The following is an 18,869-nucleotide window of genomic DNA, read 5'->3' on the forward strand; positions in this document are numbered from 1 at the left end:
ACGCACCGTGCCGCAACAAACAGCACCGCACTCCTCTCTCTTTCTCCTGCTCTGTACCTGTAGACCGTCATCGCGCCGCGCACCACCGCCCCTCCCTGCTTGATGGTATGATCCTTGTCTGTCATCACCTGATTGGTTGCACGGACATCATTAACACAACATTCAGTCACAGTCAGTGCATGGAGTGCCCGTGGCATGGAGAAGATTGTCCTATCATTCTGCCTTGAATCAATAAAAAAACCAAAAAAAACACGGCTCTCGGACGGGAGAGAGTCGGCTCTTTGAGCCAGCTCGTTCGCGACTAACACATCACTAGTAATGACGTAGATAGAATCTTATGTAAAACTATGCTAATTATGTGCTCGTTTTTACAGTTTTGGTTTAATTTTCTGTTAAAAATCAGCAAACAAATACATATTTTTTGTCCAAATATCATAATTTTTTAACACAGCCTAAAATATAATAGATGTTTTTTAAGTTTCTGTTTATAATAAAACACAAATCTGAAAGTGAAACTGAAACGTGACACAGCAAATAAAAAAAAAAAAGTGTTTCAACTTTATTTATTCTAAAATGATAAGGTTACTCAAATGATGTTACAACTGTACAATCTGGCATGCTTTGTGATTATGCCTCTGAAATATATATATATACATGTTTTTATTTTCTTCCCATAAACATTTTTTTAAAATTCCCCACAAAGTAAAAAGGCGGGGATTTTTTGTGATGGAAACTTTCAGAACCTCTTTGTGTTGTTTAAAAGACAGAAGACAAAGCCTGCTTTTGTTTTGAATGACGTGTCAATATCCTTGTTCAACATCAAAATACTTTCTTTTTGGCACTAAAGTTTTGACGAGAGAAAAGGGGAACTGAAAATCACCAAGAGGAAGTTTACATTCTTACTGACATTTAACCCAGTACAGTCATGATCAATAAACCACGTCGGGCTCCTGCAAAGAGAACCTAAAATGACTTATTGTTGAAATCTTCACAGACATGTAACCTGCACTTGTTTTGACGACAAATATCCTTCCTCCTTTTCCAAGAAGTGGTCCATTTCTATCCATTTACTGATATTACACATCGCTGCAACGTCTGACGCATGAAACGAAAAGTGCAACGCAGCAGTTCAGTCTAACTTTAACGTGACTCATCACCAGCATGCTGACTCAACAGTCACGTTACACCTCACTCATAGGCTAGTAAAATAAAAGAAACACCTAAAGATCTTAAATTCAAGTTTGATGTTTCTGTCTTCCAAATATGTATTTCTTTGAATTTATTTATGTGGTGGTTCCAACAAGGGGTCGTGGGATGAATCTAAGGGGTCACCAAATAATTAAAATGAGAGAACAGCAAAAAATATATATATTTCTGCCTCCAAAAATCCTTTATTTTTTCCCTCTAATCTCCTCAGGCTGCTAGAAGTTATTCAAATAAAGAAAATGTATGAAACTGGTCAAATGGTAGACATAATGCAACCGGTGATAAAGGGTTTGTCCCTTGTGATGTGTATGTAGCGTTTGTGTACTCCAATAAATCTTAATGTTCCAGGAAAGCACAGATTGTCCTAATGTCTAGTTACATTTCTTATTCCCCTCACACCTGCACTCTGCTCAAACTAGCTAATCACAAAGTAACTCACTTGTGTGAATAGACAATGCTTTCTCACACAAGCAGGGTGGAAGGTGTGGGTCACAAGGTTAAATCCAGGTTATAAAGAATGCCGTAGTGAGGGAGCTCTTTGTCTTTTACACTGACTTTGTCTGCTGTATGGACCCAAATGCATTTGCTGAATAAATTGTAATGCTTCTTAACTGAATGACCCGAGACTTTTATTAAATAATTTCTCCAACAGGTTGCAAGATTTTGCTTCTTTTTATGGGGTCACAAGTTAAAAATGTTGGGAACCAATGATCTAGAAAATGCTACTGAACCCCATTTCCACCAGTAAAATGAAAGTAAAAAAGATGAAAAGTTAATCATGATATAAAAAATGCACTTGATAAGTCAACATTTTGGTTTACAAAGTAAAAATTGTGAGACAAAAAGTCAAAATTATGACACAAAAAAATTACAAATTTAGACAGTCAAAATTATGAGACTAAAAAATTAAAAATTGCGAGACAAAAGGTAAAAATGAAGATAAAAAAATTTAAATTGTGAGACGAAAGGTAAAAATTATGAGACAAAGTCAAAAATGAGACAAAAAAATTTAAATTGTGAGACAAAAAGCAAAATTATGAGACGAAAAATTTAAAATTGTGAGACAAAAGGTCAAAATTATGAGAAATTCTAAATTATAAGACGAAAAATTAAAATTGAGAGACAAAATAAAAAAATTGTGAGACGAAAAATGTAAAATTGTGAGACAAAAGGTCAAAATTATGAGACAAAAAAATTACAAATTTAGACAGTCAAAATTATGAGACTAAAAAATTAAAATTTGCGAGACAAAAGGTAAAAATGAAGATAAAAAAATTTAAATTGTGAGATGAAAGGTAAAAATTATGAGACAAAGTCAAAAATGAGACAAAAAAATTTAAATTGTGAGACAAAAAGCAAAATTATGAGACAAAATTTAAAATTGTGAGACAAAAGGTCAAAATTATGAGAAATTCTAAATTATAAGACGAAAAATTAAAATTGAGAGACAAAATAAAAAAATTGTGAGACGAAAAATGTAAAATTGTGAGACAAAAGGTCAAAATTATGAGACAAAAACCCCAAATTATTGGACGAAAAGTCAAAGTTATCATCATCATTATTCATCTTGACTAACTTTTCATCAGTTTTTTCTTTTATTGGCAGAAACGTGCTTCCATACAACCCTGTAAACTTGTATTATAATATAAATGCTGAAATAATTCTGCTGATTTTGTTAACTTCTTAACTGTTCGGCTCTGGTTTTAGATTTATCTAATTTGTTTAATTATTGATTTTCAAAGTTTCGACCTTTAATAACGTGATCTGAAACTTGAAGCCACGTTCGGCCGATAGACTCAAAAAACTACAACTATGTTGAGATTGAAAGTTTTGGAAGAATTAACTTTAGCATGGAAATTTGAACATCTACAGTTCAGTCTGCAGAGGACGATTAGGTGAAATGATGCTGCTGATAATGAGTTTACTCATCCTACCGCAGGTATGGTTGACTTTAGTAAACTAATGGCAGTCAACACGTCTAGGGAGTTTCCAGCTGTGACTCTGCAAACCGTATTTGACTTTACAGCCACCTGAGAAATCTCTCAGTCTCGTGTCACATTCAGGTTGTTTTTTAACTCCGTTATATGGGTGACAGTTCATTTCCTGTTGCATACTAAAGTGTTACAAGGAATTATAAGAAAAACCAGCAGGACACAGTGAACTTGTGTTTCAGTATGCCGGTAAATGCAGGCTCGTCATTGTTTATATTCTAATGGTTTTACACTCGGGTTGAAGTTTAGGGACAATAAATAGTGAAATATTCTGCAGTGTGAATTTCTGTAGCACAAGACGAGAATGTAAAAGAGATTAAACTGAAGTAGAGTCTCATGTGTGAACTTTACACAGCCGGTATTAACGTCTGATAATGATTTACAGAAACGTGTTGTGTACTTAAAAAGTTATCAGTTATTAAGAAACCCAGTGGCTTGTAAATACTTCATGCTGATGTACATGTTCAAAGCATCTTTTCAAACCTCATATTAATCATTTGTGGCAGGAACAAAAACATTTAAAATCAGGATAATGCATATTTTGACTGGTATGTTTTGTTTAAGGTTTCAATTTATTATACTCTACTGTACATTTTACCTGTCGGCTTATTATTTGTAATTCAAAACGTAATAGTTTCTGTTACACAAAGTCTTAGTTGAATCATCTCTTGTAAATTTAGATATGTTTTTGATGTATTATTGTCTCTGTACTCCTGCTCTTTTGGGATTTTACTGACATTTTATTGTGTACTACTTGAATTGTTTTGAGATGTTTTATCATTGTGGCTTGCTGTTTGGGCTCAGCGTGCAGATATGATGCAAAAGATGAATAAAAAAACACATTATAACTGCACATATGGGGCATCTGAATGTTTAAAATGTGCATAGAAAAATGATTTTTTCATAATGGCAGTTAGTTCCCAGTTTAAATAAATGTTTTTGGCTTAAAAGAAAGAGGAAACACAGTTTGGTAACTGTCCAATAGTGGATTTCGCCACAAATCAGTCAAACAGGAAATAATGTCGGAGGCAAAACAACAGCATCACATCTTCTTTTAACAAATTAATAAAATAAAACAATAAACTTCAAGTAATCCATCCCATCATCATCATCATCATCATCAGCGGCAGCAGCAGCAGCAGAAAAATAAGAAATACAAAAGCAAAAGAAAACCACATGTTCAACCTAAGAGGAAACTCAGGTAGAAATCATTTAAAACTATAATAATTTAATAGTTTAAACAACAATAATGCCATCTTTTATGCCATTACCAGAAAATAATCCCAAGGAAGGAGGTAAGAAAATGCCATGCATAAACCAACGCTGATGAGAGACACAATTTAATACAAAGTTCCTACTCAACAAAAAGAGTGATGATAAGAAGCGTGTCGTTCAGAGCGGGCCGAGCTCATCGCCACAGTCACTTCATAGAAAAGGTCATTCACAGAGAGTTCAGTTTAGATTTCATTTACACACATGTTGTCTTTTTTATCGCCTCCAGACATTCAGAGGAAGGTCTCTGTGTTGGACGTAAACGGTGGTAGCCATCGTAGAAGTCCTGCTTCATAAACATTTGTGGAAAAAAATTATATTTTGACAGAAAAACTTAATCTGAGAGGCGTGAAATGTGGATTTAATCGAGGAATTACTCAGAAATGCAGCAGAATATCTCATATATCAGGAACAAAAAAGCTGTAAGTAATGATTGTTGTGTAAATTTGGGATTAAAATAAAAATAAAAACATAATTGTTCTACTTTTTATACTGAATTTAACACTGAAAATAGCTTATAAACCCCCCGTAAAATGAATTATCTTAATTTATACCACAACGATGGAAACAAATGGCTTCTGATTGGATGGAAAGTGTCTCTTAAAATTATTTTTATGTCATATTCATGTTATTTAAGAGGGCATGGCTGCAAATAAGAAGCTAATTAATTACGTAAATCAAAGCCATGTTTAAAAAATGAAAAATGTATTTATGATTACTGTCATTTTTTTTTTTATTTAATTTTTTTCTTTTTAGTTTTCAAGTTTGATTAGCATTAATATTTTCTTTTTCTTTGTTTTCACAGACTTTTTAAATTTAATTTAATTTGTTTTTATTTGTACTTTTCATAGTGGCTTCTGATACCACTGATATTACATGTATTTTCAGCAATAATGTCTCATAATATGAAAACACTATTGTCATATACCGAATAAAAATTTGAATTACAAAAAAATAAATGAATAAAATTGGATTGCCCCTTTAAAAGACAATTTTTCCAATATTAGTCTATGTTAATTAGGTCATTTAAAAATTAGGTCATAAAACTTTCCCACGCAGGTTTAAAGCCTGACGGCAACAGATCAAATGTGTGAAATGACTCATAGAAAAATCCGTTGATTAATACTGAACAACAGTAGCAGTTGAAAACGGGATTTCCAACCAGATTTCAAACATAAACGCAGATGACGTTGAAGCCTTCGGACTTCTACGATGGCTCCAATCGGAGTCTTTAAAACACTTTGGGGGGAAAGCAGCTCCTACTTTATATAAATGAATTTAGTTGACAACAGCTTATATCAAAAGAGACCTCACAGGGTTGTTTTTAAAAGTTCAATCCATCGACTCACATGCAGCAAACAAAAACAAAAGAAAACATAAAATAACAAGACAATCATAAACCCAACCAGCACTGAAGTAAAATTGCACATTCAATACTCCTCGGTGCCAAAAATGGTCGACTATGTTAAAAACATTAATGTAATGTAAACGATTAATATAGAAATGCAAAAAAGACGTCATCTATTCATATTGCATTGAATATGGCTCAGATTTTTCTCTTCTTCTTGGATAAATGCTGCAAACACACGCACGTACACACACACACACACACATCTGTAGTCTGTAGTACATGCTGCACAGAGTGAAGACAGTTTCTGTTGCAGCTGTACTGGTTCTCTTTTCAGGATTGATATGGAATAAGGAATATTATCTCACACACACATACATACATACACTCACACACAAACACATGCACGCACACACACACAAAAGCTGCATGTGAAAAGCCTCGTTGGGTCAGGAGTACCAGATACACACTATGAAAAGTAAAATATGTGTTTGTGACGGCAGCTGGAGAGTCAGACGCTTGAAAATGAACAGGTTGGTGATTATGCGTTACAACGCCTCGTTTCTAAACAGAGTCTGGTCTGTCCTCCATAATCAACTGGCTGCTTTATGGTTACGGGTGAATTAATGTGTTGTTTTTTTCCTCCGTATCGGGCCGATACTGTATATTTCTGATTTTTAAAAACCATATCTGGCAACCAAATGCTGTGATCAAGATTAAAGACGAAAGGGGGAATTTAGTTATTCCTGTTTTTAGCTCCAACACTGTGGAATAAACCAGTAAGTTCCCAACCTGTTTCAGCTTGTGACACCTTAAAACAAACACATTATAAACTGGGAGCAGTTTTGTAATTTGAGTTGGTTTTTTAGAGGCCTGAAAAGTATTTCACAAGAAAAGAAAAAACATTTGAAAAATGAAATATATATTTTTCTTTCTATATATATCTCAACCCTTTGACCACTCCTTTAATTGCTGTGTTCCTGTTTCTGGTATTTTTATGTGCATGTGTGAAGCAAGGTGCTATAAAAAATAAAGTTTCCTTCCTCCTGTACTTATATTATACTTTATAATGTTATCAAAGCCCTCCGTTGACCCATTAATGTGGACGCTGAATGAATCATCATGATGGAAACAGAGATTTAAGTGAAAACAAAACCACTGTGATAGATTCTGGGAACATTACTGAAACAGATACGACACTACATCCATGTAATGTCTTTGGCACACAGGTTTTAAGGGGTAAACACATATAAAACTTTAGTATTTATGTCATTTTGATTAAATTTCAACATAAATAATCTGCTTTGAAATGCCTTATCAACACATTTTCTTACTGAGTGAACCCATTCTTCAAATATGAATTGTGACCAACGTGTTTTCATGAGTTCGGCTCCTAAGCGACACGGCGTGAACTCACGGCGGCTGCTCAAAGTGCACTTTGCATCCTGAACCGTTAAAAGTCTTACGATCAATCAATCACTCCGTCAATCAATCAGCACAACCAATAAATAGAATAAATAAATACAAATAAATAGTTGACCATTAAAATCTCCACTGCAGTGCTGCCGAAGAGCCGAAGCAGTTCACTCCTCTGGTCTGTCTCGTTTACGTCTCCGTCTGCAGAGACGAGCCGGACTCGGTTCCTTTTTTAACACTTTTTCTCTCCCAGATTCGTCTCCACTACGAGTGTGTGAGAGTCCAGAGAGACTGAGTGAGAGGGTGTGTGAGTGTGAGAGTGTGTGTGTGAGCGCCTCAGACAGCCGTCTCCAAGTCTTCGTGGGTGGCAGAAGAAGAAGTTTGTTGGGCGTTGAGGAAGGTGGCGAGCTCCGAGTCTCCCTCCGCTTGGTCCGCTGCTGTCTTCCCCTGGTGGACACACACACCGTCACTACGATAAAAAAAGAGGAATGTAGGGCTGCAACTAACACTTATTTTAACAAAGTTTTTAACAACACAATTTCCCAAAACTCAAATTGACGTATTTAAATAACTTGTTTTATCTAACGAACAGTCTAAAACCCAAACGTATCCAGTTTACCACTTAGAAAAACAAAGAAAGGTAGAAAATCTTCACTTATAAGACGCAGAATCAGTACATTTTTGCTTTAACCTATTAAAAATCTGACTTAATTAATACATTAATTAATGCGCCATTTGAGGTCAGACGTCAGAGATAACACTTCCCTCTCTTTCGCCTCTCTTTTCCTGCCATTCCCTTATAGCTACTATCAAATAAAACAGACCTCAAAGGAAGGAGTGATGAAGAAGTGTTTGTTTCTGTTTATTTTTTTGCAGTCTGTGGTTTCCAATTTAACATTTCCTTGTTTTAACAGGGTGGGAAGTGATTGTATTTTGACAGCTGGTAAACCCAGAACAAGCAAACAAACAATAGATCGGAGACAGATTAAATTCCTTTATACAGATCAAGTCAGGTCGGGATATCCCTGCACTGAGGCAGAGAGACACACCCTGGCAACCGTTAAAGTATTTGTCTGTAGATCATTTACATGTTGGTCCTCTAGATATGACTCAGCTAGACTTACGGGAAGTGTTTGTGTGTGTTTGTGTGTGTATTTACCTGGAAGTTGGTCTTCTCGAGCGACGCCCCGGCGTCTACAAGCAATCGACACACGGCGTGCTGCTTCTCTGAGGCTGCTTTGTGCAAGGCAGTGTCACCTCTATACCACACACACAAACATAGATGGTGATCAGATAAGCTGTGAGGATGTGCAAATTAACCTTCTCTTGAAGTGTGGTTGTAATCTACAGTTAGAGATTACTGGTACACTGACCGCACTGACGTAAAACAGAAAACAAACTGACAAACAGAAAACCACACAGCAGATAAAAGAAGATTTCTCACGCTATCAGTGCATGTGATTCAATGATGATCTGATAATATATACAGTATATATACACAGAGAAAAAGAACACAAATAAAAGTAGTCAACATACTTCTCTCTGTCGGTCAGATCCAGAAGCACCTTAGAGCCTGATGAGGGAGAAACATGAGCAGCTTTTTACACAGTGATTATTTAAGAAAATACACATTTACTCATGTTAAAGGAGTACTCTACCAAATATAGCTTTGCGCTCCTATAAAATGTCAAACTCATGATGAACGGTTAAAGAAAAAAATTATAAAAATCGATGCAGCAGAAACAGTCTTTTTTATTCCACACAGTTTTCTTCCTCGTCAAAACCTGGCGCCTACATTACCCACAATGCAACTCGATGGCTGACAGTTCGGTTGGAGATTCAGGTGTGTTATGCCAGTAGCGGCTAATGTAGCGGAGATGAGCAGCGATCTACAGAGGTCTCACTTCTTTCTAACTCCACGCCAACAGATTTTTAAAAATCAAAACTTGTAGTCTTCCGCGTCAACCGACGCTGACTCAAGTGACATCACTTGAGGACATTTATCAGACTTTACTCAGCTCCTTCAAGGTAAAATTACTGCTTTTGTGAATGTAGTCTGGTGGCTTTGAGTCGGAAAACTCGCCTTCAGACAGCCCTTTCTGACGGGGAACTGAAGCCGTTATATCTCGGTCCTTAAAGTTACCAGACTACATTCACAAAAACAGTAATTTTACCTCGCAGAACACAGGAGTTGCTGGTCTACTATTGCATCGATCGGTTAATTTGTTTGTGTTATTGTGTGACTTTCTGATCTAAACTAACGTGGCGTCCACAGCAGTACATTATTTAGCTTCCGTTCCGGTACACCTGTCTGCTTCTCCAAACTGGGAGCACGCCGACCACCATCTAAGTTACTGTATGTAACGTGCATACACTGACCGTAAGGATGTACTGTACATGTATCAGCGTCATCATGCAGAAACCTACGTCAGGTCATGTGGTAAAACGTTTTTACAAGGGCTTGGGAAAATAGCATTTTTAAGAAAGCACTTTCTCACCCTGTTGCAGAATGAAGCTGACCAGGTCTGTGTGTCCGTTCTGGGCCGCTATATGTAACGCTGAACAACCTCTGGAGTCTCTAACCAACAAGCTGGCGCCTCGACGCACACACTCCGTCAGCTGGAGACAGAAACAGATAAAAAAAGAAGCGGATTAGGTTTGTTTTTTATAAAAACGAGGAATATACAGAGAGTCCTAATTTGTAGCTCTGGTGTATATACAAGAAAGGGGTGAAAATATGTTATAAAACATTGTCGTTTACAACACTGTGATTTATGTATTTGTTATTACATAGTTTGGTTTACGGACAGTATAACTTTTAAAGTATCTTCAGCGTTCTATCAGAACTACAGAAAGCACTGGCACTTAAGAGTTGCTTTGGGAAACCCAAAAAGCATTCGTAGGAAACACTGTATCACGAAACAGGGCCCTAAAAGAGGAAATGTGTGTCAGAGCTTTTTGCTGAATCATTGTTGTTTTTTATTATCAGCTGGTGAAAGAGAGTAGCATGACACATTAAACTACCCTGGCTGTTATAAATCCCAGTGAAGTGCAGCAGATACAAAACTGGTAAAACTGGTTTTAATTGCACATTTCTCGACAGTCTGTGTTTGTTTGTGTGTGATTGAACTTTACCATAGAAAGGTCTCCTGTACTTGCGGCGTTCAGCAATGCTGTAAACACAAAAACGGACAGAAACATCATGTGAGATCGACACGTCAGAACAAGACTTCAATTGACTACTGCTATGTCTGTTTGTCTGTTAACATCTTCCTCTTTTTCTAAACACATCTGCCTCCTTGTTAAAACACTGTCCGCAGTAATGATGACTAACTATAAATATAGGTCAGGGACTTTACCCAACCAAATCTCTGGGTTTGTATGTGTCCCAAATAATACATGTACAGTATTAAAGGGAAGCATTGCTTAAGAAAAAGGAAGAGAAAATAAAAATAAACATGATTTATGTTATCCCGCATGGTCTTTCTGCACGGACTCTTTGAACTCTTTGAACTTTTAGTTTCACTTTCCAAATATCCACCGTCTGTCTGTGTTTTCTTCAGTCAAGTGAAGGCTGAGCTAACTTCCGTGTAGCAGAAAATCTCTGGAGCCTGGATGGATTACTGAACGGGCCTACACGGCACAGGTCCAGGGGCCCAAAGTGTCAGGGCTCCCCTGGCCTTCACCTACATAATGTCACTCAAAGAGACACGTACCAACCAGGAAGAAACTCAAAACGACCATAAAGAGCTTCAAAAGGACTACAAAGATACACAAAACGACTACAAACAGACCAAAACAACTACAAAGTGACACAAAACAACTACAAAGTGACACAAAACAACTACAAAGTGATGCAAAACAGCTGCAAAGAGACCACAAAGAGACTCATAACGACTATGAAATGGGGCAAAACAACCACAAAGAGACACAAAACCACAACAGGCTAAACAACTGTACAGTATGTAGGAGATATGGTGGGGCCTTTTGCATGTCCCAGGTGCCCATTGTCTCATAATCCATCCATGCTCTCTGTACTCCGGAGCCATCAAACGGCTCTAAATAGCACATCTAAAAATACTTAATGATAAAAATGACCTCAAATTAACTAATCTACTGTACCTGCCTCGACTTTGCCTCGTGTGAACCTGTACTGTAAGTGTGCTAGAAGCATTTATAGTCCAGGATTTCAGAAGTCATCCGTAGAGAGTTAGAGGCACCAGAAAAGCTAAATGCTTGATCTAATTTTACTAGTGCAAACTGACAAAACACCAGTGACTGTGTGGTTTCCAAAGTTTCCAAAGAAACTGAGTCACTTCATTTTTCTTACGGAATATGAGTTGTATGAACAACAATTTGGTTTTAATCTAAGAATGTGGACTGAGTTCTATATTTTCAGTGCGGTGTTGATTGCTGTTTGAAGTGAAGACAAAACTGAAAGTGGATAAACATAAAACACGTTGGGACATGTCAGGAGGAGGAACAACAGGTTCATCAAACTGGAGAGTCCCAGGATTTACAATGACTTATCACTGACACAAGATCTGCTAACCAGGTCACAGATAAAATTCTCCAGAACAGTCTACAGGGAATGTTTCTGTAGAATCATCACAAGCTGACAGCTGTTAAAACATCTGCAAAGCCCTCAGGGGATGCTAAGATTGTATTTAGCGTGGGGGAAAACACACTTCTTCAAGCTGAAACAGTTGCCTTTGTGTTTGCATGTATAGATATCCTTTGACTGGACATTTTTTATAACATAAATACACAGAAATGAAGCTAAAAAATAAAGCAATCCAGCATCTTTTTGCAAAGAAGTAACAAGGAAATTATTAACAAGGAAATTCAAAAATATCATCTTTCTGAAAAATTTAACAGGTTTCACTTTTAGTTTCCAAAGTGATGATACGCTCAAAGCTACAGATGCAAACCAGTTTTTACACATTTTTAAAAAGGAATGTTTGTGTGTGTGTGTGTGTGTATTTTACCTTGTTCCTCGGCTGTCAAGGAAACACTGGAAATAGAAAGTACAGAAAATTAAAATGTGGAGTTATGTAGAAAACCTACTTTAGCGATTATTTTTTTACTCTAAAATAAAAAATATGGATCATCACACGTTCCTCCTTTTAAGCTGTAACAACTAGTTGATTAATCACTAAATCAATCGACAGAAAATGAAAAATGAAACTATTTTGAAAATCGAAAAATCATTTTAGTCATTTTAAAACAACATTTGCAGGTTCCAGCTTCTCAAATGTGATGATTTGATTCTTTGCTTTGTCATATTTGATAGTAAACTGAATATTTTTGCCTTTTGGACTGTTGGTTGAATAAAACAAGACATTTGAAGACTTGAGCTCTGGGAAATTATAACCGACATCTTTCTGATATTTTATAGACAAATCGATTAATTGAGAAAACAATCGGCAGATTAATCAATAATTCAAATTAGTTGCAGCCCTGATGACATTAACGCCTCTTTTTTAATTTCTTCACAGTCCATGCAGGCCTAAAAATATAATATATGTATAATGTACATATATATATAATTATTATCTATTAATCCTTACTTTTAAAAAATGCCAGAAAACACAAAGAAATGTCCATCACAACTTCCCAGAACCCGACGCGATCACTTCAAATGTTTATGTCTTCAAAAGATCTTAAATTTAATATGATATAAAAACTGAGAAAAGCAACAAATCTTTACATCTGAGACGCTGAAACAAGAAAATAAATGACTGATTGATCATCAAAACTTGGTTGACTAAACGTTTCAGTATTACCCTAAGATGTAATTAAACAAAATGCATGTAGTTCATATCTAATATTTATTTAAAACGTATGCAAGAGCACATATATATCATTCTGTTTATGTAATCATGAATTACTGCACATGTGTAACTGTCTTTGTGAGCACAGGCATGCATACATATCTAATCTTCAATGGGTTAAATAAAGGTTAAAAGAATGTAATATAATGTAATATGATATGATATGATATATCTGCTGTGTGTCTGCTGACGTACCCAGCAGTCGGCTCCACCACCAGGTCAGGCATCCCCGTGGACGACCCCTGGTTCACCACGGGTCCTTCGTGGTCCAGGATGAACACCTCGTCCTGACAGATCTCTGTCACAAAGTGGAGGTGCTCCTACACACACACACACATACACGTTCAGAACAGATGCATGTAAATATATACTGTATACGCGCAGGTAAAACCAAACATAACATGATTTTTGAACTGTTGGAGAAGCAGTGTTTACCTGAGCCTTGTCGATGCGATAGAAGCGGTCAGTTGACGTGGCTGCAGAGCAGAGAGACAGGAAGTCAACAGGAAGCCCTAATAAAATATGTTAAAGACTGTCTGTCTGTCTATCACACCACTTTTACTGTTGATTGGGATTAACTTTCTTTATAACATCAGCTAAAAACACACCTTTTTAAACTGGCTGTTAATTGATTTGTATGATTTTATATCACCTGGACAATATTATATTATCTAATTAAGTTTTATTTTCTACTGTATAATTGTATATGTAAGGGATAACACCCGATGAGGTGTCCAATATCATCATATAATACAGCAACAACGATAAAAAATGACTCAGTCTCTCTGAGGTTTGTTAATATTTGGTTGTTTCAAAAAATACATGAAATTAGATTTATTTGGGATTTTTTTTTTTTTTGGTGTAAAATCTTTATAAAGTACTTTTTCTATTAAGGTGACGGGCAAAGTCTGGAACTGACAACTACATTTGAGACTTATCTGGATGAGAAACTCCACATTGGTCAACATGTCTCAGTCACTCACAATCCAAGAAGCTCCAGTTGGGAGAGAGTCTACTGGTTGAACTGGTCCGGGGAACGCCTCTGTTCTCATCCTGAAGACAAAGAGATCAGCAGACACTTATAATATTTATCATCCCTTTATTGAACAATATGAAAAGTTTGCATGGAGGATTATTTGAAGAAAGCACAAGAGAGAAATCCAGACAGAGGAAAGTTATTATTAAGTGCTTATTATTGAGAAGTTGAACAAGACAGAGACGATCAGGACAATGAGGCAGAGTAGAGTGTAGTTTAGATTAGTGTTAGACTCATCACAGCTAATTAATGTGACTGTTATATTACTGTTTATATGTCCATAAATGTTTTTTTTCCAGTGTGGTAGGAGAGGACTTTACTCAACATGGGTGTCAGACTGTAAAACCTACATTTAATTTAATGTATTTAGCTTGTTTTGATTGGTGAATTCCTCATTTTAAAAGGGGTGTGTAGTGCAACCCACTGCCAGCACTGCTTAAAATATCATAACTATCATATAATAATTGTGAAAAATCCTTTAAATTATGACACAGATTTTAGCTATTGTAAAAAGGCGGATTTTAGAGATTTTAAATATTTAGCAAAAATCTTCTTCACATCTTTTCCTGCAGAGAGACACCCAAAAGTGAGATACCTGATAGTGCACTCTGTGGCCAGTAGATGGTGCCTGGTGTAAGTCCTAGCAAGCACAGCAGACAGGTTTCAAGGTTAACAAACAGCCAAAGCATTTACATCCAAAACTTCCACACATGTTAGTTTCAACGTGAGACACGAAGAGCAGCTCTGCATTCCCACGGGTATACCTCTCTCTCTCTCGATATATATATATATATATATATATATATAAATATAAAACGCTGCAAGCATCATGAAATAATGATGACGAGGAAGAAAGAGAAGAAGTGATGAGGAGCATTAATGATGTAGATAAAGGGGAGAACTTGCCTCTTGTAATCTGTCAATATAGAGTCTGCATGTCTCCAGGTCACAGTCGCCTCTCACCACCACGATGCCTACTGGGATGGCTGCAATACACAAACACACACTTTAGATAATAATGCATTGAAAAAGTAGGTTAAACTGCATTTTTTGGCTGCATTCATTGACATTTTGGTTGATATGGCGAACCTTTGCTTATTTGCACATCCAGCAGTTACAGAGCAACATGATCATTCATTTGGAGTGACGTTTCTGTCCCACCTGATGAATGTAAGTTTCAGGTCCCTGAGGGATATATCTGGCCCTTTACCTCCTAAATGCTCCCCTATGTTCACCAGCTAGTCTCTAACTGTGTCTGTCTGCTGTGTGCTGATGAGCAGGTAGTGTACGGTGAGTTTTTAGAGGTTTGAGAGCAGTGACAGTGAACCAAAACAGCAATTGAATACATTAGGACCACCACTGGGAAGCTACAGAATGATATAAAAACCTAAAAAAACAACAACAAAATAATGGTCCTGCCCTTTAATCATGGTGAGTTTATATCTAAAATATTGATTATAGCCACTTACAGATGTCTCGTAGTCGCTCTTTGTCGTACTGCAGTCTGTCGTACTCCTGGAGGCTGATCCGATTCACTCGAAGACGCAGACGATCTGGAACGGCGTGAGGACTGGAAACAAACACACACCGAGTGCATGTACACATACACACACAAACAATTCAGACATGTCCAAACGTACAATGATAAGAACACACACATATGCATACATGCACGCACAGACACACATATTCACACGCATCACAAACCAGATTTTGCAGCTATTGCAACATAATGACTTTTAATTCCTCATCTGTCCTGTTTCGTTGAAGTTTTTTCTAACTGAGCTCAAGTTTTAAAAGTCAAACTTATAACTGGGAGTTTGAAAAAAAAGTATTAAAAGTAATAAGATATGAGGCTTTGCTATCCTCCCGCAACATGACCATGATTCTGTGTTTGAGTTTGAGGTGGGCCAACACATTTTTAAGTCAATGTTGGTGGGCAATATTGCCTTGAGCGATGGAGGATGGAGGTTGAATGTTGACTTCAGAAACATGGTGGGTGGTAAACAAAACCACAATGAGAAAACACTGTTGGCAGAATTACCCATCTACCCAGCCTCAAAAGCTCAAAATCTTACCTGTAAAGGAACAGAAAGGTGTCAAATTAAAGTACGTTAGCACCACTTTCTCTTCACAGCTGAAGCAAAATGATTAAAATTTCTGGGGGAGGGCGTGGACATCAAGTGAGAGCCGAGGAGAAGTGCAGGTATAATAAGCTCAGGGTGAAGTTAAAGGTAAAAGGACTACAGCGGGACAAACATCAAGACGAGAGGCAGAAGCACATTTAAAGGTGGAGAGGCTTCAGCATGCGGCCATACTCTCTTTCTCTGTCAGGCCACATGTAACCAAAACTCATTCGACGCGATGCGACTCAACGTGGGTTCGACCAATACGAGCTTTTGAAGCCAAAGCTGACACAAATTTGTCGATACTGCAAATCGTATTTACTGTGAGTCATATTTAACATTGTTAAATTAAGTTAGGAGTGTTCATGTACAGTAGGTTGCACAATATACCAAATACAAATGTTAATTTTGGCATTTTTTTTTACATCTAAATAAAAGTTTGCGTAATGACTTTGGTCGAAAAACATAAAAGTTGTGAAATTGTGAATTATGTCTCGTCATCAGGACAAAAGAAATCAGACAAATGCAAACTCATTCAATTCGTAAATTGAACCTGCAGCGATTTTATTAATCAATTGATAGTTCAAGTCATCTTTTAAAGCAAAAAAGCCAAATATTCGCTGGTTCCAGCTTCTTAAATGTGAGGATTTATCCCTTTTCTCAAAAAAATTATAAATAAATAAAAATAGAAAAAAAATTTAAATAAAAATTCGAGCAAAGGAAATAGTAGGAAATAAATTCTCATTATAAATTATCAAATTTTAATAGTCATTATTTTGACATTTTATAGGCTAAATTATTGATCTAAATAAATATTTGATCGTCTAACTGAAAAATAAATAAATAAATAAAATATTAGAGCAAAGGAAATAGTAGTAAACAGTGCAATTTTTTTATTTTCTGTTATTATTTTGACATTTTATAGGCTAAATTATTAATCTAAATAATAAAGTGAAATTCAATGTGGTCGTGCTAAAACACTAGTTAGAAAAAGGAAAGATCAAAAATACTATATGTGTATAAATAAGTGTAAAATGTGCAATAAGGCTAAGGATAAACGTCCTTGATGTCATGGCAGATAAAATCAATAAAATGATGCTAAATTTGAGTTCTGTCACAAAAAACTATGTTATATAGTACAAAATAGGTAATTTAATAATTATAAATGTTGGTAAAATGCCAATTTATTTATTAGTGGTTGACGACTGGTTTCAGTATGAAGGAATGAAATATTGGTTGAACCCAAACAGACGAACGTTGACACCAACAGCAGCGACTCATTCATTCAGTCACGTGTTCACTCACAGTCCATCCGTTCAGTGACAGAGGGCTGAGGTACTTACACAGAGAAGGAGTCGGGGGGAGCAGAGAGGCGGCGCAGATCAGCTGCACACACCTTCTGAATACTACGGCCGCACACACACACACACACACACACACACACACACACAGAAGAGAGGAGGAACGTATGGCGTAGAGGAGAGGAGGAGGTGAGGAGGAGAGGAAGAGAAGAGGAAGAGAGGAGGAGGTGAGGAGAGGAAAGGAGAGGAAGAGAGAAGGAGGTGAGGAGAGGAGAGGAGACAAGGACATGAGAGGAGAAGACAAGAGAGGAGACAAGAGGAGAAAAAAAAAAGGGGGGAGGAGACAAGAGTAGGGGATAAAGAATAAATGAAAAAGAGGAGGGCAAGAAAACAAAGGAAGGAGAGAAGGTGAACAAATGAAAATAATAAATATTAAAGAGATTTCAGACATGTGTTGTCAACAGGAAGAGGAGGGACAGACGGAGAGAAGCCCAGAGGTGAGTAGACACACACTGATAGCACAGAGTAGCATAGAGAGCACACTGCTGTTAGCAGAGCACACTGCTGTTAGCAGTACATCCAGCAGAGACACTACTGATACTCATCATTATCTACTGTAGCTGCTAGACTTTACAGAGAAAATAGACCCACAGAGATAAACATGGAGAAGTATTAGTGCTACAGGGGATGGAGGAGTGTTAGTAGCAGATAGAAGCTTTGATCTATACAGCAGATGACTAGTGGTGGAAAGTAACTAAGTACATTTTTGACATACTTGTACTTTAGTGTTTTTGCTACTTTATGCTTTTACTTACCTACATCTCAGAGGGATATATTTAGAGCTGCAACGATTAATCGATAAGTTGTCAATAGGACTGTCAAAGTTAACACGATAATAATGCCTGTTGGGCTGCAGTTTGCCATGTTATGATTTAAGCATATTTTTTTATGTTAAATGCAGTACCTGTGAGGGTTTCTGGACAATATTTGTCATTGTTTTGTGTTGTTAATTGATTTCCAATGATAAATATACACATACATTTGCATAAAGCAGCATATTTACCCACTCCCATGTTGATAAGAGTATTAAATACATTTCAACAGATAAAAAATGTGGGATTGATTTGTGATTAATCGCAATCAACTATGGACAATCATGCGATTAATCGCGATTAAATATTTTAATTGATTGACAGCCCTAAAAAAAAACATTATGATATGATGCAGTACTATACTACTAATCTACCCAGTAGTACACAAAGTATCGAAAATTGACTCCACATTGACGAAGTACAACATGAAAATGCATTAAAACACATAATTGGAATTATAATTGAGT

General features: G+C 36.5%; 1 protein-coding gene across 7 annotated transcripts in view; it reads right to left on the minus strand.

Annotated features, from left to right (window-relative positions):
- Positions 1-5,128: 5,128 nt before the first annotated feature.
- The window catches only part of dgki (diacylglycerol kinase, iota), a 78,979-nt gene continuing 65,238 nt past the window's right edge, over positions 5,129-18,869 (minus strand). For 3 of the 7 annotated variants that reach the window (XM_037760601.1, XM_037760602.1, XM_037760603.1), the window contains exons 22-34: positions 17,573-17,635; positions 15,573-15,673; positions 15,010-15,089; positions 14,699-14,743; positions 14,051-14,120; positions 13,503-13,543; positions 13,263-13,387; positions 12,222-12,247; positions 10,369-10,406; positions 9,732-9,852; positions 8,770-8,806; positions 8,393-8,492; positions 5,129-7,680 (exon numbers count right to left, since the gene is read on the minus strand). In XM_037760601.1, coding sequence (XP_037616529.1) covers positions 7,570-7,680; positions 8,393-8,492; positions 8,770-8,806; positions 9,732-9,852; positions 10,369-10,406; positions 12,222-12,247; positions 13,263-13,387; positions 13,503-13,543; positions 14,051-14,120; positions 14,699-14,743; positions 15,010-15,089; positions 15,573-15,673; positions 17,573-17,635 — 958 coding nt within the window. In that variant the 3' untranslated portion in view covers positions 5,129-7,569. Of the gene's footprint in view, positions 7,703-8,392; positions 8,493-8,769; positions 8,807-9,731; positions 9,853-10,368; positions 10,407-12,221; positions 12,248-13,262; positions 13,388-13,502; positions 13,544-14,050; positions 14,121-14,698; positions 14,744-15,009; positions 15,090-15,572; positions 15,674-17,572; positions 17,636-18,869 lie in introns of all 7 variants that reach the window. The other 4 variants (XM_037760606.1, XM_037760605.1, XM_037760604.1 and 1 more) reach the window with 4 other exon arrangements.

The sequence above is a fragment of the Sebastes umbrosus genome, chromosome 23 (genome assembly GCF_015220745.1).
Source record: "Sebastes umbrosus isolate fSebUmb1 chromosome 23, fSebUmb1.pri, whole genome shotgun sequence".
NCBI lineage: Eukaryota > Metazoa > Chordata > Actinopteri > Perciformes > Sebastidae > Sebastes > Sebastes umbrosus.